This window comes from Balaenoptera physalus (assembly GCF_965194825.1).
Source record: "Balaenoptera physalus genome assembly, chromosome: 11".
Classification (NCBI taxonomy): Eukaryota; Metazoa; Chordata; class Mammalia; order Artiodactyla; family Balaenopteridae; genus Balaenoptera; species Balaenoptera physalus.
The window spans coordinates 22,873,183-22,898,924 of NC_138896.1; the positions used below are offsets into that span (position 1 = coordinate 22,873,183).

Consider the following 25,742-nt stretch of genomic DNA (forward strand, 5'->3'; position numbering starts at 1 on the left):
CGGGGACCGGGGAAAGCTCCCGGGCGGAGGGAAGAAGGAGGGTGCGGGAGGAGACAGGACGGGGGGAGACCGGGGAGAGGGCACCTCCCACAACCCGAGCCCCGGGAGCCGCCCGGATCCCAGCCCCGCCCTGGACCGCCCACAGCGCCGGGGGGCGGGCGGCAGGGGAGCGGGGCTCCGAGGTAGGGGAGAGGGACGCCGGCGCACAAGCACACACGCGCGGGGACCCGCAGGCTAGACCACTGGAAGCTGAGGTGGGGGCGAGGGTGCCCGAGCCAAAGGCTGGAGCTGAGACAGGGAATCTGGGATGCAGGTGGAGAAAGACGGCTGCACAAAGAGAAGGCAGCCCTGGTTCGGGGTGAGACGAGAGAAGCAGAGGCCGAGGGCCAGGAAGAGAACAAGACGGGTGGGAGAGAAAGGAGAAGCCAGGGTCAGACAGGGATGGGCGGGGAGGGGAGGGGGTGAAGGCCGGGAGCCACCTTAGCGCGACAGGAGTTGGGTGGAGAAGACAGAGCTGGAGACCAGAGCGGCTCCGTGGGTCCAGCAGCAATGCTACTCGCCTGCTTCGGGGAGGGAACGCGGAGAGAGGATTGGAAGCAAAAGATGGGGAGGGTAGCATCAAGGAGAGAAATTGAAGTAGGAGGGGGAAAAAGAAAGAAAGAAAGAAAAAGACCAGGAAATAAAGAGCCTCCAAGTGGGCAGAAGCCAGCATTATCTCTACTCCAGCAGGGCCTAGCAATCAATATTTCTTGACTAAGGAAGAACTGGGAGCTCTAGAGACAGTGGGGGAAGTGCAGGCCTTTTGACAGTTCCGGAGACTCCAGGCTGTTGTCTGGTGGTGGAAGGTGTGTGCCTGTGTGTGTGTTGGGGGGGGGGGGGCGCGCACGTGTGTATATTGTTCATGGGAATGAGTTTGGGCTGCCAGAGGAGAGAGAGGGCTCCTTCTGGAGGATGGGGTAAAACAAAAAGCTTCTTTCTGGCTTGTCCTGGGAAGGAGGTGGGGAAAAGCCAAATGCTGTGAGACTGATTAGAACCGAGGTTCTCAACCTTCAACCCTTGAAACATTTTGTCATGACTCCTTTACTGTGCTGAATTGAAGCTCATAGAGGAAATAACCTACCTACACACAGAACTTAAAAAACAATCAACATGCTTCCCTGTCTGTGACATAAGAAAAAAAGTAATTTGTAGTAAAAGAACATAAACAGTATTTTAACGAGTATTGAAGTCATGATGAAGTAGGCAGATGCTTGCACTTATCCATAGAATCACGGGGCTGGAACTGCTACAAATGCGGGATGATACAGGTGCTGAGTTGGTGACTCAACTACCTCCAGCACGTCGCCATCAATGAGGTGACTTAACGAAATGTTGAACAACTCTTGGTAGCAAAGTCAGTCTTCCCTGAATTCATGCAGAACCGTAATTGCATTCCTAGAAAGTTCATTGTATATTAAAACCACTCTTAAAATTGTATTAAATTCTAGGCTCCAATAATTAAACACAAGTTTTCACCTACATGAATGTCCTAGGGGACATTTGAGAATCTGGAGGAGGGACAGTTCTTCATTGTTCAGGCTATGCTTTGAAGAGTATCTTATTCCCCTACCCTACCCATAAGGGCCCACAGTTCCCCCCTCATCACTGTAATTACAAAAAGAAAGCCCACGAATCTTCAAACTGTTCCCTAGGGAGTGGCTGAGACCCACTGAGCTAGAAAATGGGCAGAAGAGAAGAAGAGAGTGGGGCAGGATTTCTAAACACTCAAAATGATAGCAACCCCCCCTCTGAGTGACCTGCCATTCTTTCAGCAGGGCAGAATCAAAGATGTGGGTGTCAAGTTATTGGCAGCAGAAAAAAACATCATATGGATGAGAATTTTCCCAGACTGCTTTAGAAAGAAGAGTTTCCTGTCTCTGTGCCCTGTCTATGGGCTAGGTCAGCTCTCTGGTCTCGGTGCTCTTTCATGGTCCTGGCAAGGTTGAGTGCCCAGAGGACACCCTTCCCCGTCCCAGCAGGGCCTTTCTATAGGGGAGTATCTGAGTAGGCATTCTCTCAGGAGCCCACAAGTTCCTCACCTAGTTTTTGTTTTTTTTTGGTTTTGGTTTTGGTTTGTTTGTTTTGTTTTGTTTTTTGCCACATGCAAGACTTGTGGGATCTTTGTTCCCTGACCAGGAATTGAACCTGGGACCCTAGATGGTGAGAGTGCCAGGGAATTCCCTAGTCGTTCATTCTGGAAACTTGTCTCTGGCTTCCCTGAAGTCCTGAGTCCTTTACTATGCTGAATTAAGGAGGATGGAAGGATGGAATCCCCCCCTGGAAAAGAGGAGTCTATGATTCTATGAACTTGAAAATTATCTTGGTAATATTAATCACCACACTGCTGATGCTAACCCAGGAAAGGAAACAACTTTAATGTCCAAATCACAGAGTGTTTATTGATTCAATAAATTAGAATGTTGTCTGTTCAAAGGAATAGTTATAAAAACATGTTCAAAAGAGTATCTAATGACATTTACATGGGAAAACATGAGAGTTCGGGGGAAAAAAAGCAGAATACAAAATGTGTACAACTGTGATATAATATGTGTTTAAAAGCTGAAAGAAAATACATCAAAATGTTAGCAGTGATTACCTCTGGGGCCATGAATTGTTAGATAACTTTTTTTGGTCATATTTGTTCAATTTTTGTTCAAATGTTTTACAAGGGTTACCTTTATAATCCTTTCTCTTTTTAAAGTTGGGTTTTGTTTTCTTTTAACCTTCCAAAGCACATTGAAACAGTCTAGCCAGTGTCTGTTATTCAGTGGGCAGAGGCATTTGAGGGTGTGGAGAGAGGCTCCAATTATATTTACTATACAAACCACTCACCTTTTTCCACCAATAGCTGCAACTTCCTCCTTTCACACTTTTTATCTTCCAATATAGCTTCCCAGCTTCCCGGTCCATATTCCTCAGGGACATTTATTGAGGTCCTTCCCCAATTGCAGCTTGAGTACCCTAACCCTCCCCTCCCCACAGCCAATCCACTTCCTCCTTCCACACCAGGCACAGAAGTCCTCTCCCCCGGAAAAGTCCCTGGACCTGATTCCATCCTTCTGCCATCACTCCTGTATTCTTTGTGCCTTTGGAAAAACCACCTCCTTTCTCGGTTTTTGACTGTTTTTCATAGAGACGGTGGTGTTCCCACTTGAATTACCTGAGAATGACCAATCTCCTTGTTCATTTTATTCCCCATACTTCCACTTCCTTTCCTGTCTTCTGCCTTGTCTTCTGCCCAACCCTGAAAGCAAAGAGCCCAGAACTTAACACCTTGTAAGCTCTGAAAACATATTAATCAAAGTAGCTTAATTTATTGATGATCTGCTAGATGCTAGATGCTTTCGGGGTGAGGGGATGGTATCTAAGTTAATTCTCTCACAACCATGCAGAGTAGATGTTAGTGCCTTAATTTTGGAGCCAAGTAAACTGTGATTTAGAGAAATTAAGAAGCAAATCAAAGGACATCCAGCTACAAAATCAACAGAGCCAATATTTGAATTCAAGTCTTTTACTCCATTTCCAAATTCTTTCCAAGGCATTCAGAGACTTAATCTCAAGGCACTTCTCTCACCCAAGTCCCACCTCAAGGCATTCTTTATCAAAGGTCAAACTGCATTTCAGTTCTGTCTTCCCATCTAAAGCAGCAGTGGTGACTGTGTGAAGGGAGGATATTCGTGCCCTCTTACATTAGGATGAAAGACTTACCTTTGGGGGGGGGGGCGGTTTCTGTCGTACACAGCTCTTGCTGTTTAGAACAATGTATGGGATGAAGATTTAAAATTCAAACATGAAGTTATTTACATGCTGGACTTCACTCAGGCATATACAGAGGAACCCAGTCTGGAATTCACAAAACTTCAATAAAATAAAAAAGCCAAACTGTGAATGCCTGATCGAGCACTTACCTCCTCTACCCACAAGGTGCTCTGGGGTCGTGGGGAGCACTGTCTCACAGGATCTCAGGGCCAATAACCAGATTACAAAGTTGACACCATGAGTTACCTCTGCAAATAATTTCTTCATAAATAAGCCCGTCTATAATAATGAATGAACACAATGTAATGAAATGCTCGGTCAACCTAAGCAACAAAAAAGGAAAATGGTAAGTTTGTCCCTCTTCTAAAGGGTATATGAGGTCAGGTTAACAGATTTAGAAAATATTCCATTCTCACAAAGAAATTTAGTGCATATTTCTACTCCTGGAACTATGAGACAATTGGATTTTTAAATAAACAAGTATTATGTTTAATTAAATATATATAATTAAGTATATACCAGGTATGAGTACCTGTACATAATTATTCATACCATTTTGAAAAGTGCATGCATCTTAATGCGTGTATGAAATTGGTTGGTGGGGTTTTTGTTTGTTCATTATGCTGCAACAGATTTGTCTCTTCTGATATGTCCAATTCATGTACCCTATAATGATTCTCACTTATGCTAAACACGCTAGCACACTAGCCAAATAATACTCAGAGTAAAACGACACATCACCCAGATTTTTCTATTAGAAACTACAGAATGTTGGAAACTCTTATTATTTGATATGTATATGCAGATCTCAAGCCCATAATAAACACAATTATGTTTCTGCAGTAAAAGGCATGACTATTAACATTAGGTTGAGTAAACAAAGACTATAAATAGCTTCACCTCTGGCTTTGCCACAAAATGGATGCAAGTCAGGCCAGGTTTTGCCACCCAAATGAGTTAGAAACAAAATTTTTGGTTTTCAGAACGTTGCGGACTTTGGAATTACAGAAAAGCATGTGTGGAACCAACTGTATAAACATGAGAAAATTTTTACAAATAGATGTTTTTAGGAGTCAAATGAACACATCTGAGGCAACAGACTAGAAATGTCTTTTTATTATTTTTTAAATTTTTATTGAAGTATAGTTGATTTACAATGTTGTATTAGTTTCTGGTGATTGTTATACGTGTGTGTATACATACAGACTAGAAATTCTATTTATGGAAATACCATAAAAACACCATTGAGGATCTCCATAAAGGCCCTATATGGAAACCATGACCCTATTACAGTGGGGCAGGTGGGTCCTGCCCTGGTCCAGAGAACCATATGTACCATTCAGATCCTAGCAGAAGGGAATGCCTAGAACAGCTGTGAAGCAAGCTCTGCTTTTAGCAACCTAGAGTAAACAAACACCTGCTGAGTTTTAACTCTTCCCTATTCTTCCAAGCCATCACTCTGAAACTCTAAAAACCAACATGACTCATCCACACCTTCAGATGCTTTCAGTATTCATTGCACTTAGATCAGCACAGAAACATAATACCTTATTAGTGCACAAAGAACTCACATCTCTCTTAATCCTTTCAACTGCTTCAGTGTGGTAATATCTCCATTTGTCACGTGAGAAAACTGCTGCTCAGAAAGTTTAAATGACCTGCCAAAGGTCACACAGCCAATAAGTAGCAGAGCTGGGCAAAAAACCCAGGTCTCAGGTCCTCCCTCCTCACTCACGGTGCTCCAGCCATGCTGGCCTGATTACATTTTTTAAGCTGCTCAGATACAGTACTTTCAACTCAGGAGACACCAGGCTCCTCTGCCTGGAGATGCCCTCCTCCTCCTCCACCTCCCCACCCCATACCATCTTCACTTCATTAACAGCTTAAATATCACCCCCTCAAGGAAGCCTTCCCTGAATTCCTCAGACTAACCTAAACCCCCACCCCACCCTGCTAGGTGCTCTCTTGGCACACTGTATTCATCATTCAAAGCACTTATCTCATTGGTAATTAACTTAATTGTGGAATCATTTACTTAACATCTGCCTTCCTGACCAGATCTTAAGCTCCATGAGGGCAGGGACACTGATTATGGTGCCCATTTTTTCCCTCCTACGAGAGCTGCACAGTGCCTGCTATTTGGTTAGAAGTTTGATAAAAGATGAATCAATAAAAACATCTTCTGACTCAAAGATCAGTATTCACTCCACTGTACAGAATTATCACACCATTTTCCAAGCCTATTACCCTCTTGGTGGTCTTTGTTGTTTGTCAAAGACCTTCTAGTTATTGGTGAAATGGGTACTTTATTCCACAGGCCATAATGGTGATACACCCTCCACGCATTTAGGTCTTTCCGCCCTGTGAGTTACAGGGTCATAATAATAGCATTTATTATAAACAGTTTGGGGTTGGGTACTTTACTTGGATTGTCTCACTTGCCCCTTATAACATTCTCTGACATAGATATCTTTACTTCCATTTTGTAAATGGGGAAAATGAAACGCAAATAAATTTAATAATTTGCCCAATGTCTCACACATAATAAGCCAAGATGTGAACATTTATCTGACTTTAAAGACCCTGCTCATCCTGGTGACCAGCTGTGGGAAGCATCCCCAAGGCACCTAGGGGTCTGTCTCCCTGAGAGTTATCTGCATATCAGCATTGCTATTGTGGATAAAACCAACGGGGCCATCATTATGTGGGTAAGATTTCTGTTATGAGTAGATTCACCCCGCCACAGAGCAGGGAGCTTGGCGGGGACACAGGCAGGGTCCCTCTCCAGGAAGACTTCTCCAGTGTTTTTCTGTATGTTCCCTTTTAGCAATATCTCTACTTACTTGCCTTATTTGCAGGTGCTGTTGTTTTGCTGTCCACAATGCTGGGATACCCAGTACCCTTCCCTTTCTGCCCAGTACCCTTCCCTTACAGCCCAGTAGCCCTTACGGTTAGCAGACTGAAGCCTCCTCACCGGCATTAGGCTTGGCAGGACCTCTGCTCATCTCCCACCACTCACAAGTCCTCTAATGGCATTACGGGTATAATTTCTGGTGCCTGCACAAGTTTACACCCACATGGCAGCTCTAATGGTGGCCCAAGTCAGACCACTATACTAGTACAGCAAGATGCCACCAGGAAGATGGTCCTGCTGCCCTTCCTGCTGCTCTTAAGGAAGTGCCCTTCCAAAGATCAGCCTTCTTGCTCTTATTCCAAGATCCTGCTGTGAAATAGGAACAAAGGTGGAGAATTTCCAACTGTATCTGGAGCAAACTTTCATTCTGTCTTGATAATTACAAGTAGGACAGAAGAAGGGGACAAATAAAAAGAAGAGGGAGACCAAGACCCAGTAGACCTTAGGAGAAGAACAGGTGACCTTCTTGTCCCTAGTTGCTGTCAAACAGCCAGCAGGCAAGACAGGGTGTCTTCTTTCATCTTCCTTCTGTACTCACTGTCCTAAATCCTAGAACCAATGCCCTTTGAAGTCTCCTTCCCTAAATCCAACCCAACTGAGGCTATTGTGGGGAACTTTTTAAATAGCAGGAATGTACCAAGCAAGTATCCCTGAATTTTCTAGCTTCTTACCAACATGTTACTAAAGGGATTGAGGGTAACAAGGTAGCTTCTAACTCTAGGGACCCATGATGGAAGAGCACAAAGTAAACTGGAGGTTAAAGTGGGAAGAGCAGGATGGTGGTCGGGAAGAGGATGAAATGGCTCCAAATAGAAGCACGACTAGCATGGGCTGAGCAACTACAACCATTTTTCTCGATTCTAACTCCTGAGTAAATGTGAGTTCACTGATGCATTAATATTTCAGTAAGTATAAGCTCTGTACAACTTTGTCAAACGACTATGGTATGTCGTCCACTAAGTACTCTCACTGGGGCAGATCCCGACTGAACTCCACCCAGTGTCTTCTCAGCGCTTGCTTTTGTGTCCAACCTCAGAGCAATAACTTAACTGGACCACTAGATGGCACTAGTTACAAGGCAACCTTAGATTCCCTCCAGAAACAGTATTTTTCCCAACTAAGGAGACTTTCCAGGTTTGTTTGTTTTGTAACTTTAAAAAAAGTCATTATTATAAAGGCCATATGCTCACTGTGAAACTATATCAAACAGTGTATGAAATAAAAAGGAAATGCCTCAATTCTGACAGTTTCCTAGCCTTGATTTGAATACAATAGTGTGTAGCCCTGATTAAACCCAGTTAGGCAGAAAGCTGTGCTGGGCTAATAGAAATCACCATAATATCCCAAGGCCACACCAGAAGTATAGCCATACCCAACACAAAACCACTGTACCCAGCACTATTCCCCCCCACCCCCACCCCCGGCCCAGACACACATGTCTCCACATTCAACTCCACTCTCACTGATATTAAGGCCCCAGTCCCCTTTATAGTTTACCATCTCCTTTCAAAATCCTCGTCCTTTGAGGGAATAGCATCACCAGACTAACTGAGCTGGTTGAACTTCTGTGGTTTGTTAGTAAGTCAGTACCTGAATCAACGGTTTCAGGAAGCGTATTAAAAATCCTACAGTCAAATATATTAACATAATAGTTTTTTTTCCTCCTCTATAATATTTTTTTCTGAGATAAAACTATACCTAACATGCCTCCTTTATCAGATGACTTGGCAACACCAACCATTCGGAATGCTGCTGAGAACCAAGGGTAAATGGACATCAACTTGCTCCAGTTGGTCAAAATGGCTGTCCTAAAGCTCATTCAACAAGAAAGGCTAAGTTTGAGTCAACTTGATTGATTAAAAAATCTGGACATCGGTTTTCTCATCTGGCACTTGAAGGATTCTTGAGCAGCTGGGTGCTGTGGCTCCAGAAGCCTCAACGTCCCCTGAAATACACACAGAAATGGGATTGCTGCTGGTGAGTAAAACTAATGTCTTCCTTTCCTGGAGCAGCAGGGAAGATGACACAGAGTGGAAGACTTCGGTCCTGTGCCTGTGAGAGTCTTGGAAGCGGTGGAAGTGGCCATGGGGAACAACATTAAGAGAAGGGAGAGGTGAGGGGGGAAGGGAGAGGAGATGCTGGCTCTGGCTAAACCACCTTTGGCCCCTGAAAATCAACCAAAGTCGTTTATCATTGATCATCCCTACACCTCAAAATAGCTCCCTCCAGGCTAGCAGACACCTGAAGTTCCTCATCACACAAAGCCCTTAATCCAGGATTCAAGGTCAAAAGTCAAAAATACTAACCTCTGGGGACTTCCCTGGTGGTGCAGTGGTTAAGACTCTGCGCTCCCAATGCAGGGGGCCGGGGGTTCAATCCCTGGTCAGGGAACTAGATCCCACACGCATGCCACAACTAAGAGTTCGCATGCCAGAACTAAGGAGCCCGCCTGTCGCAACTAAGACCCAGCGCAACCAAAAAAAAAAAAACTAACCTCTGAGTTAACAAGTTGGTGTGATCTAGATCAAGTAAGAGTGTAAATATTGACCTAGAGGGATTACAATACAAGAAGGTGCCTGAAGGGGGAACCCACAGCCTGAAAGGGAGGAGACTACAAAGTGAGGAGAATACAAAGGCTGGAGATCAGAAGGTGAAGATTCCAGTTTGCCATTCATTCTTTCCACAAACTTATCCTATCATGTATCCCTCACTCTTCTAGCCAAGGAGGATACAGGGAAAACAAGGTAAAGTCCTGCCCTCATGCCCTGACTTTCTACGCCCAGGCCCTGCACAAAAGGTGTTATTATGGTTTTTGAGAGCCAGACACAGACCTAAGTACTTTGTGTACCTTATATTCAATCCTCACAGCAACCGCATAATCCCCATTTTACAGTTAAAGACACGGAAGTTTCTTTACTTTCCAAGGTAACAAGTCCTCCCACAGGACAGTAAACTGGAGTCTGACATGTTTATCAATCAGCTGCATGGAGCTGGAATTTGCATCTGAGCATCCAGGTTTATTTATATATATATATATATGAAGACGCAGGGTCCGCCATATTCTGGAATAGGGATATAAGGAGTCCTGAAAGAGCTGTAAGATTTCCTTACTACAGAATTCTCTCTCCATATAGTTTTCTCTGCTGGGGGGCCGGTGGGGGGGGGGGGGGTGCTGTAGTTGCCAGGCTTTAAGATGATAGCCAAAATGACAGTCGCCCAGCTCCAAAATGGCCACCACTGTGTTTTCGTTCTATCGGAGCAATCGTGTAGTGACTGAAGGGCCATCACCGGTGGGTGCTCTCAGGAACTGGGCCAGATGCCAAAATGGCCACCTGGGTCTTCCCTCTCCTGAGCTATTCGCCCCGCAACATTTTAGGCCTCCATAATCCAGGCTAGACAAAAGCAGAGGAACGAAGCGGACAGGGGAGGCAGGCAGGTAACCAAGGGCGGTAGGTCTGAAGTGAAAGGGCAAGAAAAGCTTTGCCCTTTGGAACTGGATGTCACTGCACGGTCCGCAGGCGCCTCGCCTTTGCCTGAGTATGTAGTCACCGCCCCCAAGGGCTCCTGGCAACCAATTCTCGGCGGAGAAGTCGAGTACGTCAGCTGTTGCGGGGCAGACTGGGAGCGCCTCCTGGGCCTTCGCCTGCAAGATCCTTAGGGGATGTTGGCGAAGAGTGAAGGCGTCGGGGAGATGGAAAGGAGGCAGGAGGAGCGGGAAAAAAAGACGAGAAAGGAAAATGTATATTCGCGTCGGGGAGATGGAAAGGAGGCAGGAGGAGCGGGAAAAAAAGACGAGAAAGGAAAATGTATATTCTCGTAGGGTCTTATAGCTAGGGAGAAACCTTAGAGTTACCTAGCCTAACTTCCCATTCTATGTTGGCTGGATGTCCAGGGATGGGAAGCTCACTAGGTCAGTCTCCGCCAGGGCTGGACGATTCTGATGGAGAGAAGATTCTCCTTTGTATTGAACTGAAATCTACCTTCGAGGACTTGCACCTAATTGTTTTACCCCACGAGGACCCGCAGAACAGTTTAATGCCTCTTCCATAGGACAACTCATAACATTTTGCCCAAAATCAGCACAAATTCATTCCCATTTATTGGGGGGCCGGGGGTAAGTAAGCTTAAGTGTTTGACTCACCTGATTCATAACAAGCTGAATAACAAGCTTTTCTTTTTGAAAAATGACAAATTTTCAGAATAATAACAAAAAAGACACAAAAATGGGGGAAAATGTTAATAGATAAAATGTAAACCTTTGGGTACAAGAACTCACTTGCTGGGTACCTGCATCAGCTTGATTCAGATCAGTGTTCTCATTTTTCCTGCAGACCCATGAAACACTGGGCTAAACAGATATAAATTAGACATTTTACAGTCTATCGGTCATTGAGTCTCCATGGAATTTGCAGACCAGTTTAAACACACATATACTATGAAAATAAGGCCACAAAACTGGAAAAGAAAATATCGATTTCCTCCTGAGATTTATACCACTAGAGGGAGTTCCAGAAGAAAAATCACTGCAAGTAAGAGCTAATAATGGCACTTACAGAATGTTTACTGTGTACCATTCACAGTTCCCATGTGCTCATTCATGTAATTCTGTTCACAGCCCTAATGAGGTAAATGTCAGTATCCCCCATTTACAGAGGAGAAAGCTGAGAGGTATAGTGTGTCCACCTGTACAAAGTATACAACTTTGTGCTGGGTAATTTATCAACGTTTATTAAAACTGCAATTGCACATGCTCTTTGAACCAACAACTTCACCTGTGTAGAAGGCAGTGAACTTCATGGGCATTTGACCAGGGCAGTCACACAGGGCCCATGCTTAGGAAGGGACACTATGTTTGGGCCATGATGCTCTGTGTCACTATCTTGAAATTCCTTTTTTTTTTTTTTTTTAAATTTTATTTATTTATTTATTTATTTATTTATTTATTTATTTATTTATTTACGGCTGTGTTGGGTCTTCGTTTCTGTGCAAGGGCTTTCCCTAGTTGTGGCAAGCGGGGGCCACTCTTCATCGCGGTGCGTGGGCCTCTCACCATCGCGGCCTTTCTTGTTGCGGAGCACAGGCTCCAGACGCGCAGGCTCAGTAATCGTGGCTCACGGGCCCAGTTCCTCCGCGGCATGTGGGATCTTCCCAGACCAGGGCTCGAACCCGTGTCCCCTGAATTAACAGGCAGATTCTCAACCACTGCGCCACCAGGGAAGGCCTTGAAATTCTTAATAATTTTCTTTCAATTTGTGTTTTGTAAGTGAAGTCTGATGGGGTAATAGAACATGTGCTGAGGGCTTGGAGCCAAGGTTCAAGCTTGATCTCACTTCTCAGCCTCCCCAGGACTGGTTTTTAGTTGCCTTCAACTTCCCCCAGGAACCATTGCCACTCTCTGTGCTGCTCTCTCCCAGCAGGAGCCTGGACACAGGGGAGAGGTGGGGTCAGACATATACACCTGTCTTGCCAAGTTGAAAGGCAGGACCCCAGGCACATGGGAAGGCCTGCATTCACCCCCCTAAGTATCCCAGTGCCTGAAGGAATGTGATATTAAATAGCAAAAACAAAAACAAAGCCACCATAACAGGTCAAGAGTGAAACCACAAAGAAAGCAGGAACCTCCTTGGGAATTCCCTGGCTTTCCAGTGGTATGGACTCCGGGCTTCCACTGCAGGGGGCCGGCGTTTGGGAAACTAAGATCCCACAAGCTGCAGCACAGGACGGCCAAAAAAAAATTCTTTTTTCTTCACCTTACTGAAACGTTTACAATCAGAGCCTAATATAAAGCTTGACGCACATCGTTTCTGTTAAATATTTATTAATTTAAATTAATTGAATACATTTTTATTTAACCTAGTAAAATGGATATTTTAAAAATTGAAACAATCTAAATGTCCTGGGAAACTAGTTAAATAAGTATGATACATTCATGCCATAAAATATTGTGTAGCTGTGTAAAATAACAAGGATGTTCTTTAGGTACTAATATAGATTGTCTCCAAGATAAATTGTTGTTACCATTTATGTTAAAAAGGGAGGGAGGGTAGATTAGTTCTCACATGCAGGAACTTTCTTGTGGGGCTCCCTCTAGTGGCACATATGTGGAAGGATTCAGAGAAAACAAGTTGGCTCCGGATGGCTGGGCGATTTTCAAGTATGTCATTTTATACCTTTTGGATTTGGAAACAGAAGCAAATGAACAACCAAATAAACAAATAAATAAGAACCTATTTTCAAAAGTTCAAGAGGGCTATATTATGTATTAATGTGGAATTATGCATTACTAAGTAAACACCACAAGAAGAAGAACACAAGAAGCAGAATAGTGCATGATATATATTTTACACATTCTCTGTAAAAGCTTACGCAGTACTGCTCTTGGGTAACATCTAGGTAAGCTCCCATTTATTGAGTGCTTACTATTTCACATACGGATAGTGTGTTAATATACACATTAACATATTTATAGTATGTCACTTTGCATACATGACTGTGTACACGGCCTGTTATCAGACCTGGTGAGAGGTGTAGATCAAATGGAAATTACTGAGGAGAGTAAGAAACAACCCAAGAATATTTGCAAGATCATATAACATACGCCACATAAAATTAAAGTAACTTTTAAGTGCTGAAGGAAATGACCAGCCTGACCAGCAACACAGGCTTGTTAGACACGTCCACACCATGCACCATGCCCAACAAAAGCCAGGTGTTCCTATACCCAGATTTCTGTAAATGGCAACTCCACCGGCTTTGTTTTTGCTGGTGGCCCTGCCCGTTTCCCTTGTCCAGAGACCATGTCATCCAAGGGACTGCTCGCCCCAGCTCCAGAAATCCACCCCCTTTCCAAAGATGTGAGGCAGTCGAAGGCATGGAGGCGAGTGAGGTGAGCTCTTCAGAGGTAGGGGGTGTAGTCGTTATAAGTGGTTTTGGTTGGCTAGCTCCTGACCCTCTCTGATCTCCTAACCCTCCACCCTGATCTCCTATCCAGCTTTTGACAACTGGACTAGTGCCAGACAATTTCAAGCACCCTACGACCCCCAAACCCTGTCCAGGAAAGCATCTTGTGCATAACTTTCTTACCTGAACCTGAAATCGTATCTTGGAGGAAGAGCATCACAGGGTATGTTAGGTTCTAGAAGGAGAGAATCCCCACATGAGAGGAAGTCAGGCAAGCACAGAGACTCCTCTTCCCACCTCATTCATCCCTCCAGACCTTGACTTTCACCCTCACGGCTTCAGAATAGCCAGCCTGCTTGTGTCCAAACTACAGCCGCCTTGCAGAAAAAAAGAATACACCACTCCCAGACTCAGCTGACTGGAGTCCATCCTTCAAGCCCCTCATGCTCATCTCAGACAAGAGCAGAAAATGTCTGTCCCTGTTCTGTTCCTAGCCCTTGGACGGTGCTGCCCAATATAATTTTTTTGTGATGATGGATCTGGTCTTTATTTGTGCTGCCCGATGCAGTAACCACTAGCTATATGTGCTACTGAGCGTTTGAAACATGGCTAGTGCAATCAAGGAACTGAATTTTTTATTTTATTTAATTTAAATGGGCACTTGTGACTAGTGATTACAGTATTGGACAGCATGGCTTTAAATTGTCCATCCTGACTTTTTTTTTTTTTTTTTTTTGATGAGACATCCTTGTTTTAAGATTGGAAAATATATTTTTCAAACTTGGTGCTGATACTGGTCTCACTCTTTAGTGATCAGCCAAGTCTGGGGATAAGGAGAAAGATCATATTCCCATCCCAGATCTCACTTTCCCCTGTGACACTGAGGAAATTGGAGAGTGATGCCCAGGCTGGGGGCTGTGTCCTGACTGCTGATCTGTCCTCAGTGCCTGTATTGATTGACAGACGCTGACTTTGCGGATCTTGCTTTCTTCATGCTTGCCTCTTGGAGCACAGGTGGCCATCAACTCCTGACAGTTGACTCGTGACTTTTTTTTTTTTTTAATGCATTACTTTTTTTTTTTTTAATATTTATTTATTTATTTATTTATCTGGTCGCACCAGGTCCCAGTTGCAGCAGGCAGGCTCCTTAGCTGTGGCATGAGAACTCTTAGTTGCAGCATGCATGTGGAATCTAGTTCCCTGACCAGGGACCGAACGCAGGCCCCCTGCATTGGGAGCGTGGAGTCTCAGCCACTGCACCAACAGGGAAGTCCCAACTCGTGACTTTTTGAAATGTATTCTTTGGGAGGGAGAAGCTAACTAAGTCCAAGCCACACATCTGAACATAAGGAAGGGTGTTTGGATTTGCGGTGGGAGAGAGGAAGGTCAGACATCAAGAGGAAAGAATGGCCTGGTAATGAGTTATGAGACCGTAGAAATAGGAAACCAAGTCTAAATGTTCCTTCTTTTTTAAAAATCCAACACAGATCCCTATCTTTTGGCTAATACCTGGAGGAGAGGGATTGAAGGGACCTTGCAGATTGCACCGACAAGCTCAGCCTGAGGGCCAGTGAGTGATCCATCCCAACAGGTCAGATCCTAGAAGCCCCCTCAATGGCTGGCCGCGGGGAGAGAGTGGGGGAGGAAGGCCCAGTACCAGGCAGCCTCTGCTCCGTAACTCTGAGGGGGTGGGGAAGGCAAACCCTGGTCATGTCCTGGCTCTGTAGCCCTTTTGTGTAAGTGCCTGGCAAGGCTGATGTGGGGCTGTGCCTGGGAGCACAGCTGCGACTCTGCTGGGGAGGAAGCAGGGCCAGGGCAGCTCTGCCCTCCCCGATCCTCCCCTGGGTCTTCTTCAGCCGTGGGGACACGCATCCCGAGGGCCTCTGCTTGGCCTGACCCTGTTGCAGGGGCTCTCTTTCCCCACTGACAGTGGAGATGGCCAGTTTTTTGAGCTCCTCTCTGCCCAGCTGCCTCCCCTCCCTCCTCCTCCTCCTCCAGCTGTCTTCCAGCTCTGCAGGTAAGATTTATCTTTATTCCTGCCCTGGGGAGACCCTGAGAACAGAAAGGCTAGTTCCCTGGGCTCACCTCCTTCAACTCACCCTCAAGTTGCAATGCAAGTTATCTTTTCAAAACATAAATGTGCTGACGTGGTTCCCCTCAGATACCGCCAGTGCCTCCCTACAGCCTTCAGAAGGGGACCCAGATCCATCATGCGACCTTAACTCAGGGCTCTCCTTGAACTTGGTCTTACCTATCTTTCCAACTTTGCTTTCTCACCTATCAAATGGGGAATATCATAATAACAGCCTCTTGGAGTTGCTGTCAGGTTTCAATGAGATAAGATATATAATATGCTTCGTTGTGCTTGTCCCATGGTAAATCATGATAAATGTTTGTTGAGCTGTAGTGTCTCATCATGTTTGAGAGTTCTGTTTCACACTATCAGGCACTAATACGTTTTTACAGAGGAGCCCTGCTCTCCGAAGACAGGTTCCCAATCTCAGGGAGCCGCCTAACAGAGAAGGCTCAGAACATATACTCCCTCGGGAAATGGCTGCAGGTCTAATGGAGAAACCAGCTTCATCTTCTAGTAGCTCCAAGTCTGACAAGGAGATATATCCCACAGAGGAAAAAAGACTGGGAACATGTACAGGGCAGGGTCCAGGAGCTGTAGAGAGGACTGAAGATACAGAGGAAAAGAAGAAGGAGGAAAGAAGGAAAGAAGATCCTCCACCTCTAGGGTGGAAGATCTCAGAGGAGAGGAATTTGGGACCAGGGTGTGAACAAGTACAGAGGGCTGAGAAGTGATGGAGAGGTAGTGGTGGAGGAACGACCAAAGCAAAACCTCTAAGGGGAGAAGAAGGATCAAGTTGGCCAAGTCTGAACAGGGAGGCCCACGGGACAATTAAACTGCAAGATGCTGGACCACATTCCAAGGTGGGACCTAAAGGCTGGGATGACCACATGCTAGAATGTTCTGTCCAGGGAACTCACGGTATCTCTATAACCAGAGACCTTTAAGAAAAATTGAGCTTCTCCCTGGCTCTAGAATTCTATTTAAAAGTCAAGTGTCTTCTTCCTTCCCTGTTTTGAAGAAGCCCTTCCCATGAAGGGCTTGTTTGTCAAGGTTCCCTCTGATGCTCAGTTTCTTTTCTTTTGTGTCTTGGATAGGACAGTTCAGAGTAATGGGACCAGGGCAGCCCATCCGGGCGCTGGTGGGGGATGAAGTGGAATTGCCCTGTCGCATATCTCCAGGAAAGAACGCTACAGGCATGGAGGTGGGATGGTACCGACCCCCCTTCTCCAGGGTGGTTCATCTCTACCGAAATGGCAAGGACCAAGCTGAAGAGCAGGCGCCTGAATACCGGGGCCGCACGGAGCTGCTGAAAGAGACTATTGGGGAGGGGAAGGTGACCCTCAGGATCCGGAATGTAAGGTTCTCAGATGAAGGAGGTTTCACCTGCTTCTTCCGAGATCATTCTTACCAAGAAGAGGCAGCAATGGAGTTGAAAGTGGAAGGTGAGTACTGTCTATAATAGTAGGTATTGTCTGTTGCGTGGCCAGGACCTCCCTTTGAGCCTTCAGTCATTCTCTCAATTGAGATGAGATCCTTCAACCCAAACAGCTCATTCCTGGGAATTAACTCCATAGAGATACGCACATCAGTATCTCTGGGAACTCATATGCTCACATTGTCCGTTACATCATTATTCTGCATGGGAAGGAAGCCAGAATCAGAGGCCATGCCTATGAGTAGGGAAGTGACTTGAGTAAACACTGTTACCCATACAGTGAATATCATGTAGCCATTTAAAAGATTGTTTTAGGGCCATTCCAGACAGCTTGGAGGCATTTTACAAGGTATTGTTGAGTGATAAAAGCAAGCTACAGAATATAGGGAACAAAAACAAAACCTTACGTTTTATATATCAGAGAAATATATAAAGATATCCATAAGAAAGTTAATATGGTTCACTTTGGGGGAGACAAGGGAGGATGGGGTGTGATCCAACTAAAAAAGAAAAAAGACTATAATTTTATCCATATCATCATATTTATCCATTTATATAAAAGTGTGTATATAACATGCACATTTGTGGGTACGTACAGAGAAATTAAAAAAAATTTTAAATAGAAAAAATGATAAATGTAGGCAGCAAAATCCAAAATAATCAATTTGTGATTATTTTGTGCTACTAGAGGGGAATATGACTTATCTGAAAGTTAATCAAAGTATCCAAGTGGACCTTTTCCTTTCTTGTTTTGCTTTGGATTGTCTTTTCATTTATTTGTTATAAACAAGGGCCTTATTCCTAAGACGTCAAACTTATCAAATCCTATTACAGTGAATTCCTCAGTTGATGTGTTTGTGGTGTTTTATTAGATGAGGAACATTATTAAACAATATATTCCTGGTAAGCATAGTTGCAAGGAGTTAAACAAGTAGAGCTAATGTCTGAATATAATCATAGAAAGAGATGTTACCTATAGATTTTACCTCCACTGCTTCCTTTCTCCAGAATTTCGTTTGTGGTATGTTTTATGTGAGGGATGACTTTGAAATTTATTTTTTTGTTTTATCCCCGAGGGGTTAAGACACGGACAAGGAGGGGGAGATTGGAAAGTTAATTGCTATTTAATTGAGGAACAAAAATATTCTGAGGCCTGAGCCTCAGGTCATTTCCCTTCCCTCCTCCCCACCTGCAGGGCAAACATCAGACAATCGACCACTTTTGTATCTCAAGGGCCACTGTTGCAGTGCTGGGACCAGAAGATGGCATTGTATGCGGGATAACAAAGCACTATTTCTAGAGAGGGATCTCAGGGATGTGAAAACAGCTTTGTGTGTCACAGAATGTTCTTCATACAGCTGTTTTCACTGGGGGATTTTTACCTGCAAGGAAGTCTGATAGTGAGGATCTCTCCAGTTTTCCGATTTTCCTCATTCCTGTTCAGTAGCTTCCTAGCTCAATAACTGCCTCCCCCAGTACCTCCCCAACCCCACCCCAACAAGCAAACAAACAAACAAACAAACAAATGAACTGCCTGGGGAGAAAGTTTTCCTTTGGGTGGATTTCCACATTCCGACCCTCTTCCTCCCTTCTCATAATCTGCATGCCTAAGAGTCTTTTAAAAAAGAGAGTTTTATGATGGACCACCCACCTAGCGTGAGGATCCAGGAAGCTGAGACAAATTTAGGACTGAAATGCAGTGACTATGTGATTGCCAAGTTTCAGGTGTAATTACCTCCCCTCTTTCTCTAAAGAGTTTCTAATCTCTCCTTCCAACTTTGTATTTTTCTTGTCAGTTTTGTGATTTTATTACTAGTTGTCTCTAATCCTTTCTTAAACTCTTCATTTTGAAACTTTATAACATATACAGAAGTAGAGAGATTATTATAATGAGCCTCCAAGTTCCCATCACCTGACTGCAACAGTTATGACCCAAGGACAGGCCACCTGTTTCACTAGGCCCCACTCATCACCATCCTCCCCAAATGAATTCCTCCAGCAAATCCTAGGCAGCATTATTGTGTCATTGCTAAATCCCCAAAACTGTATGTCTCAAATAGAAAAACTCAAAAAAACCCCACAAAAAACAAAAAAAACCAAAACAAAATCATAACCAAAATACTATTACTACATCTTTAAAATTTAACAAAAATTCTTAACAATACCCAGTCTGTGTTCACATTTTTATGATTGTTTTATAAATATATTTTTACAGTTGGTTTGCTTGACTCCAATCCAAACAAGATCCACAGGCTGGTATTCACCCTGTAGAGTTTCCCACAGTCTAGATTTTGCTGATTTCATTCCCATGTTGTTTAATACAGTGTTCCATACCCTTTATTTTCTGTAAACTCATAGATTAGGATATGAACAATAAGATTGAGGTTTGATTTATTTTGTCAAGCATATTTCATAGGTGATGCTATCTATATACTTCGTTCATATCACTTTACATCAGAAGTCTCATAATGTCTCCTTTTCTCTCTTTTTGTGATCCTAACCCTTTGTTAAAATAGAAAAGGTGTACAAAAAAAGGAACTAAAATATGTAATTGCTAAACCATGTTGCTCCAGGTAACTTCCAATGAGAACTTTGAAAGTAGTGCTGGCTGTGTTTTCTCCTGGGGAACACAGTAACAGACAAGAGCCTGAAACCGCAGCTTGAAGGATGGTACTTATACCTAAGAAACCAGTTTGACGTTGTTTGCTGTGACTTAATGCCTACCCTGATGGCAGTATCTTTATCTAGCCCCCTAACACAGAGAACAAGATGAAAAGGGCCGGCCCGGCAATAGATGGCGCCAGAGGGCCAAAGGTCATCCCCTGTCTCTTCATCTTTCCCACTCCATGTCTGCTCAGTTACCAAATCCGGTGGACCCTACTTTCTCAAAAGCTCCAGAAGAAAGGTTCTTAACTTTTCTCTGTGTCATGCACCCTTTTGTCGGACTGGTAAAGTCGATGAACCCCTTCTCAGAAGGATATTTGAAATGCATAAAACATATTTGTACTGAAATACAGTTATCAAAATATTAAAGTAAGATACAGGGTGGCCCTGATAATAGTGTCATTTCAAAATGAACATAAGTGATATTTTGAGATTTCTGTACCGTGATATGAAAATATTTGTGATTTTTAGGGATGACAAAGTCTCAGGTTCTGTTCATATTGTTGTGGAGTGTTGCCTACAAACATAATTGAAAGAAACACTAAATTTCAGTTTAAAGTTTACTGAAAATATGTATATTTTTTCCTATTTAAGTTCACCTTGACTTCCTACACCGCCACCACTGTCCTAGGCTCATGTTTTTTACTTTCACCATTACCATGGCCTCTTAATTGACTGCCCTCGCCCCCCTCCTCCAGTCCTGCAGTCAGTAAATCAGATCTTGTCACTCCTCCGCATGAAATGCTTCAGGGTACCCCGTGACCTTGAGGATCAGATCTAAGTCCCTTTCGTGGTTCTCAAAACTCTCCAAGACTGGCCCAGTACACAGCCTCGACTCCTGTCATTCTAAACCACTGGTCCTTCCCAGAAACAACCACTTACTTTTCCTTTAAACCTAAGCTTAGGTGTTAGTTCTGAGTCATCTTCTTTGAACCTGACTCATGGAGCCGTGGGCACTGTGCTGGGCGTTGATGATACAGTGCTGGGCCACCCCGGTTCTGCCTTTCAGATCCCTTCTACTGGATCAACCCTGGAGTGCTGGTGCTCATCGCGGTTCTGCCTGTGCTCCTCCTGCAGATCACTGTGGGCCTTGTCTTCCTCTGCCTGCAGCGCAGACTCAGAGGTACAGGCTGGAGGGTGGCTGGCTGGGGATCCTTCCCTGAAGTGCCTGGTCTCTTGGAGCTTGGTCAGCTAACGTTTATTTTTTAGGGACTTCTGGGTTCAGAACTCCATAATGACAAGTTTTACATCCTACCGAATGTAAATATCATTTAGATAATAGGACCTTTCATTTCCCTATGAGGTAGGGCTGATATATAATAGCCCCATTTTACAGAGGAAGCAACTGAGGCCTGGAGTGGTTCAGAGATTTACTCAAGCTGGCACAGCTTATAAGTGGCAGAGCTCAGGCCTAAACCCCTATCTTCTGGCCCCTGAAACATACACAGTAGCTCATGCAACTGGGGGAGTGTGAGCTTCAGAATCAGGCAAGTCTGTGCTACTAGGTTTAAATAAAGATACTGTAAGTAAAAGTCCCTACCACATAGTAGGTGTTGTTTCCTCCTTTTCCATCCAACACTGAGGACACGGGTTCAACCATCTGAAGCTTCTCTCTTGTGCCCAAGAGCTTTCATTTTGAGACTTCTCCCCGCCACCAAGCGTTCTCAAAGCTAAAGCCCGCCGGGCCTCCAATGCTCCTCCCCCTCCCATTCCTAAGAGGATAAAGCAGCAAGGAGGGCTTGGAGTATATGAGGGGGGATATTGGTGGGATCTTCTCTTCCCGTGACCTCGTCCCAGATACTCAGTTACCTCTTCTCCCACATGAGAAAGGTCTTCAGCCCACATGGCTGAGCAGAAAGAACCTGATCAGTGGAGTTGGGCAGCCGGGTTTAGATCCAGTTCAGACAATGACATGAACCCTCCAAGCCTCAGTTGCCTTGTCTGATTCAAGTAGAGAGAACACCCTCCCTCCTACAAGTTATGGGAGGATTAAAGGGGATAGTGTTATGTAAAGCGCCTAGTACAGAGCCGGTCACAAAGCAGCTGCTCAACTAAACGTTTAGTTCCTTCCTTCCTCATTCAGATGGGAAGTAGCTTTAGATTTACAGTGACAACCCAGCGGGGTGGAGTGACATTGTGAACTGAGAACCAGCAAGAAAAGGAGCAGAGAGCAGTGGGGGCGGTAATAAAACCTTAGATTGGTTTGGGGCATTGGTGAACATCGCTGTCTACTGAGCTTCTCCGCTTTCTTTAACCCAATATTTAACCCAGGCAATAGCCAGGGAATGAGCCTGAACTCCTGCTTTCAAATCTGGTGCTCTTCTCACTCTAAGGATGTTCATGGGCTACTGAGAAACACCCTGCACAAAGGCCCAAGGCAATGGGTGTGGAGGGGCCCCATCTAGTGCCTGAGTTGGAACTAAAAATGTCGCCTTTTTCTATTTTAGGAAAAATTCCAGCAGAGATAGGTGAGTTCCAGGCACCTTCCCTCCCCATGCCTCCCTCCAGGTCTTCTGGCGTAACTGAAATGGTCATTTTCTCAGACCATCTCTGCCTCTGTCCCAATACCCTGTGCTCCCTTCAGGCGGAAACTTCACTATTTAAAACTCCTATAACCAGTCGTAGAGTCTCATTCCTCTTCCCTGCCTTCAGCCAGAGAAGTAAAATCCTACAGCTTCCTTTCCTCCATGTGCGTCACTTACAATTTCAAGTGACTAAATAACAAAGGCTCAGAGGAGAAAAGATTGTTTTGAGTGCCATACTAATAATCCCTTTCCATTTGTTCTTTCAGAGAATCTCCACCGGACTTTTGGTAAGTCCTGGGGTACCCAGCCCCGCAGGTCAGCTTGGTGCTTCACTCGGCTCCTGTTACCTGGGGACGTAAGGACCCCTGGCTTCTGGTTGGTTTCCTCCCTCTTTTGTTCTTTCTTTGAATGTCATCATCTGCACCTAGGATGGGTTAGATAATAGCAAACACTTACATTACGCTTTCATGTACCTGGCACTGTAACAGCTTCCCAAATGTTAACATTCTAGGAATTACAAGTACTTTATGTACATTACTTCTTTTTTCAGGAATTACAAAGGGGAAGGAAACAGATCCTTTGCACATCAACTTGATGTCTAGTTGGGGAGGTGATACATATACATAAATTAACTGGAGAACAAAGTACATATACATCATCGACAACTCACACAGAGGAATGAGTTTTCACAGCACAGAATAACTACATGTGACTCCTCAGGGAAGGCGTCTTGGGGGAAGAGTGAAGACATCAAACCCCACAAGAATGTTGGCCTGGACTTCCTGGTGGTCCACTGGTTAAGACTCTGCACTTCCACTGCAGGGGGTGAGGGTTCAATCCCTGGTGGGAGAACTAAGATCCCGAATGCCGTGCAGCAAAAAAAAAAAAAAAAAAAAAAAATAGAATGTTGGCCCTAGGACATGGTCTCTGTCCTTTTTGTTCACTGCAGATTGTCCAGTGCCTAACGACAATGCCTACAACAGAAGGGCACCCAAATATTTGTTGAATGGATGTTGCAGAAATTATAAGATGGTCCCTGCTCTGAGCAGCCTTCCTGAACAGCCTCTCCTCCTGAGGCTGGAGGTGCCCCTGGCTCCGCGCTAGCATTTAATCAGTGTGCTGAAAAAACAACACACACAGTCTGCAACTCAAAGGGGAGGAACAGGATCTTTGTTTTACAGGATTCAAATAACAAAGGTCTTAACTTTTTGTACTCTTTGGCAATCTGGTGAAGCCTCATGGACCCCTCCCTTTCCAGAATGTTTTGAACTGTACACATAAAATATAACACATAGGATTATAAAGAAAACCATTGTTTTGAAATAGTTTTCGAAATATAAACAAATGTGTGATAAAGTAACAAATGTTTCTTTAAATAACAAAAATGTACATTAAATAATAAAATGTAGCAGCAGGTCTAATAATTTGGTGATTTCAAAATATTGATAAACAGTATTCTGAGATTTCTGCAACAACTCTGAAGGGAATGTGGTTTCCATTGGTGATAAAGTCACAGTCACTGCTGATAACTGGTTTGTTAGCTACATTTTTAGTGTAAGAAAATGCTAAATTCAGTTTGAAGTTAGTGAAAATAAAAATGTAGCGCTTTTCTCATCCAAATTCATGAACTCCCTGGACTCTATCCACAAACTATTTTGGAACCCAGGTTAAGAACCTCCCCCCTCCACCACCCGAAAGAAACCCAATAATAAATGGAGAGGGGTGGGTGGGACACAAGGGGGAACACATGTTAATCCTGTTTGTTCTGTGGCAAACGATTCAGATCCCCACTTCCTGACGGTGCCCTGCTGGAAGATAACCCTGTTTGTAATCGTGCCAGTTCTTGGACCCCTGGTGGCCTTGATCATCTGCTACAACTGGCTACACCGAAGACTGGCAGGTGCAGTGCTGGGGCAGCAAACAGGACCACTGAGCAGCAGGGGAGCAAGCCAGCCCTGAGTGGGAAACATAAAGAGGGTGGATGGAACCAGGGCTCAAGATTCAGAGCTGGAATTTCCTTCCTGCTCTGTCCACATGGCCAACTCCAGGCTCCTCAGAGAATCCATGAAGAGAACCACTTACTGAGCTCTGTGGGGTCCCTTAGTGGAAAGGGAGCGGGCGTGACTATGAATTCCACAGGGAGGATGTGGGAGGAGTTAGTCATCTTCCACTCATCATCTATTTCTCTTTGTTTTCAGGGCAATTTCTTGAAGAGCTAAGTAAGTTTTCTTCTCTTTCTTATAAGCTGAGAGCAAAAAAAAACAAAAACAAAAACGAGGAAAGCAGCAAGGGGAAGAGGGGGCTATTGAGGGATCAAAATCCCAAAGGAAAGGAAGGGTTGGTGAGCCTGGCTGGAGGGAGGACTCCTCCACCTTCGTGCTCCAAAGCAAGAATCCCACTCCAGCTGGCCTCCTTTCTCGATTGTTCCCTACAGCAGCTGCCCTGGGCCTCACCTCCAAGACTAGATGACTCCACAGGGCCTTTCTTCTCCCTGGTGTGACAGTTTCATGATAGAAACTGTTGACAGCTTTTTCAAGTTATTTTCTCCTCCTCCTAGGAAACCCCTTCTGAATGATGTCGCATCTTGGCAGGGTGGAGAAGAGCCTGGTTGGCCCAGAGACTGGTCCTCGGGGATGTCGCATCCATCAAGTTGCACACTCACTGGCCTCTTTGCTGTGGGGACATTCCAATCTGCACTTGCAGGGATGCTCTGAATTCCAAACAGGATCAACCTCTCTTCTGTCACCTACTTAGTCTCTCCCTTTCCCCAACCCCTTCCTTCCTCTCCCCCTTTACGCTGCCCACATATTTCTGCTCCTTGGTCTGTCTTCTGTCTGGAAACCCTCTCTGGCTACAACCAGGCAGCCGCTCTCCTCTCCAGCAGAGGGCACCTGTGCTGCAGAGTGACACAGACAAGAGGGTCTCCGCCATGAACTGGGGACCAGGAACCTCCTCACGGCAAATTATAGCACACCAACTTTGCAATGGTGGTCGTTTCTTCAGAGATCTCAGCCCTGCTGGGAAGGAGCAGGAAAAGCCCAAAACATCCAAGACAGCGCCAAGTGACCTGCACAGTGAGGACATGGCGAGCCCTAACCAAAAACAGGAGATGGGGAGAAACCCACAGAACACTGGCCAGAGCTCCATCTTGCCCCGGGCAGCCTACTGAGGTGCCAGGGGAGCAAGGGATGACAACTGGGCCACACACCTGCTTTAAAATGCCTCCCCTTCTACATCTGGTCCAGATGGGTCCCTCGGACTCTCTCCCCCACTCATCCTTTTTCTCCCATCTTCATACCTATTGGAGTGTCCAGTTTTCTTCAACAACTACTACTTGATGGTCTATGAGACACAAAGAAACAAGCTGGGTGCTAATTAATAATACTACAAGTTTCCACGTGCCACCCCTTGTCCCTTTTCCTTTCTGTA

At 44.8% G+C, this 25,742-nt stretch overlaps 1 protein-coding gene across 2 annotated transcripts; it reads left to right on the forward strand.

Moving 5' to 3' along the window:
- Nucleotides 1–889: 889 nt before the first annotated feature.
- On the forward strand, nucleotides 890–25,739 carry MOG (myelin oligodendrocyte glycoprotein). Of its 2 annotated transcripts, XM_082415482.1 has the most exons (8): nucleotides 890–15,629; nucleotides 16,784–17,131; nucleotides 20,798–20,911; nucleotides 22,236–22,256; nucleotides 22,580–22,600; nucleotides 24,097–24,213; nucleotides 24,512–24,532; nucleotides 24,871–25,739. In XM_082415482.1, exons 1-8 carry the CDS (start codon nucleotides 15,548–15,550, stop codon nucleotides 24,882–24,884), a joined length of 738 nt encoding a protein of 245 aa, XP_082271608.1. In that variant the 5' UTR covers nucleotides 890–15,547; the 3' UTR covers nucleotides 24,885–25,739. The 2 variants fall into 2 exon arrangements, with proteins under 2 accessions (XP_082271608.1, XP_082271607.1); XM_082415481.1 differs by having other exon boundaries at nucleotides 24,512–25,739.
- The last annotated feature ends 3 nt before the right edge of the window (nucleotides 25,740–25,742 follow it).

Coding starts and splice junctions, on each gene's coding strand:
- MOG (XM_082415481.1), top strand. CDS start 15,548: ATGGCCAGTTTTTTGAGCTCCTCTCTGCCCAGCTGCCTCCCCTCCCTC. Junction 15,630..16,783: donor GCTGTCTTCCAGCTCTGCAG/GTAAGATTTATC, acceptor TGTCTTGGATAG/GACAGTTCAGAGTAATGGGA. Junction 24,214..24,511: donor GCTACACCGAAGACTGGCAG/GTGCAGTGCTGG, acceptor CTTTGTTTTCAG/GGCAATTTCTTGAAGAGCTA.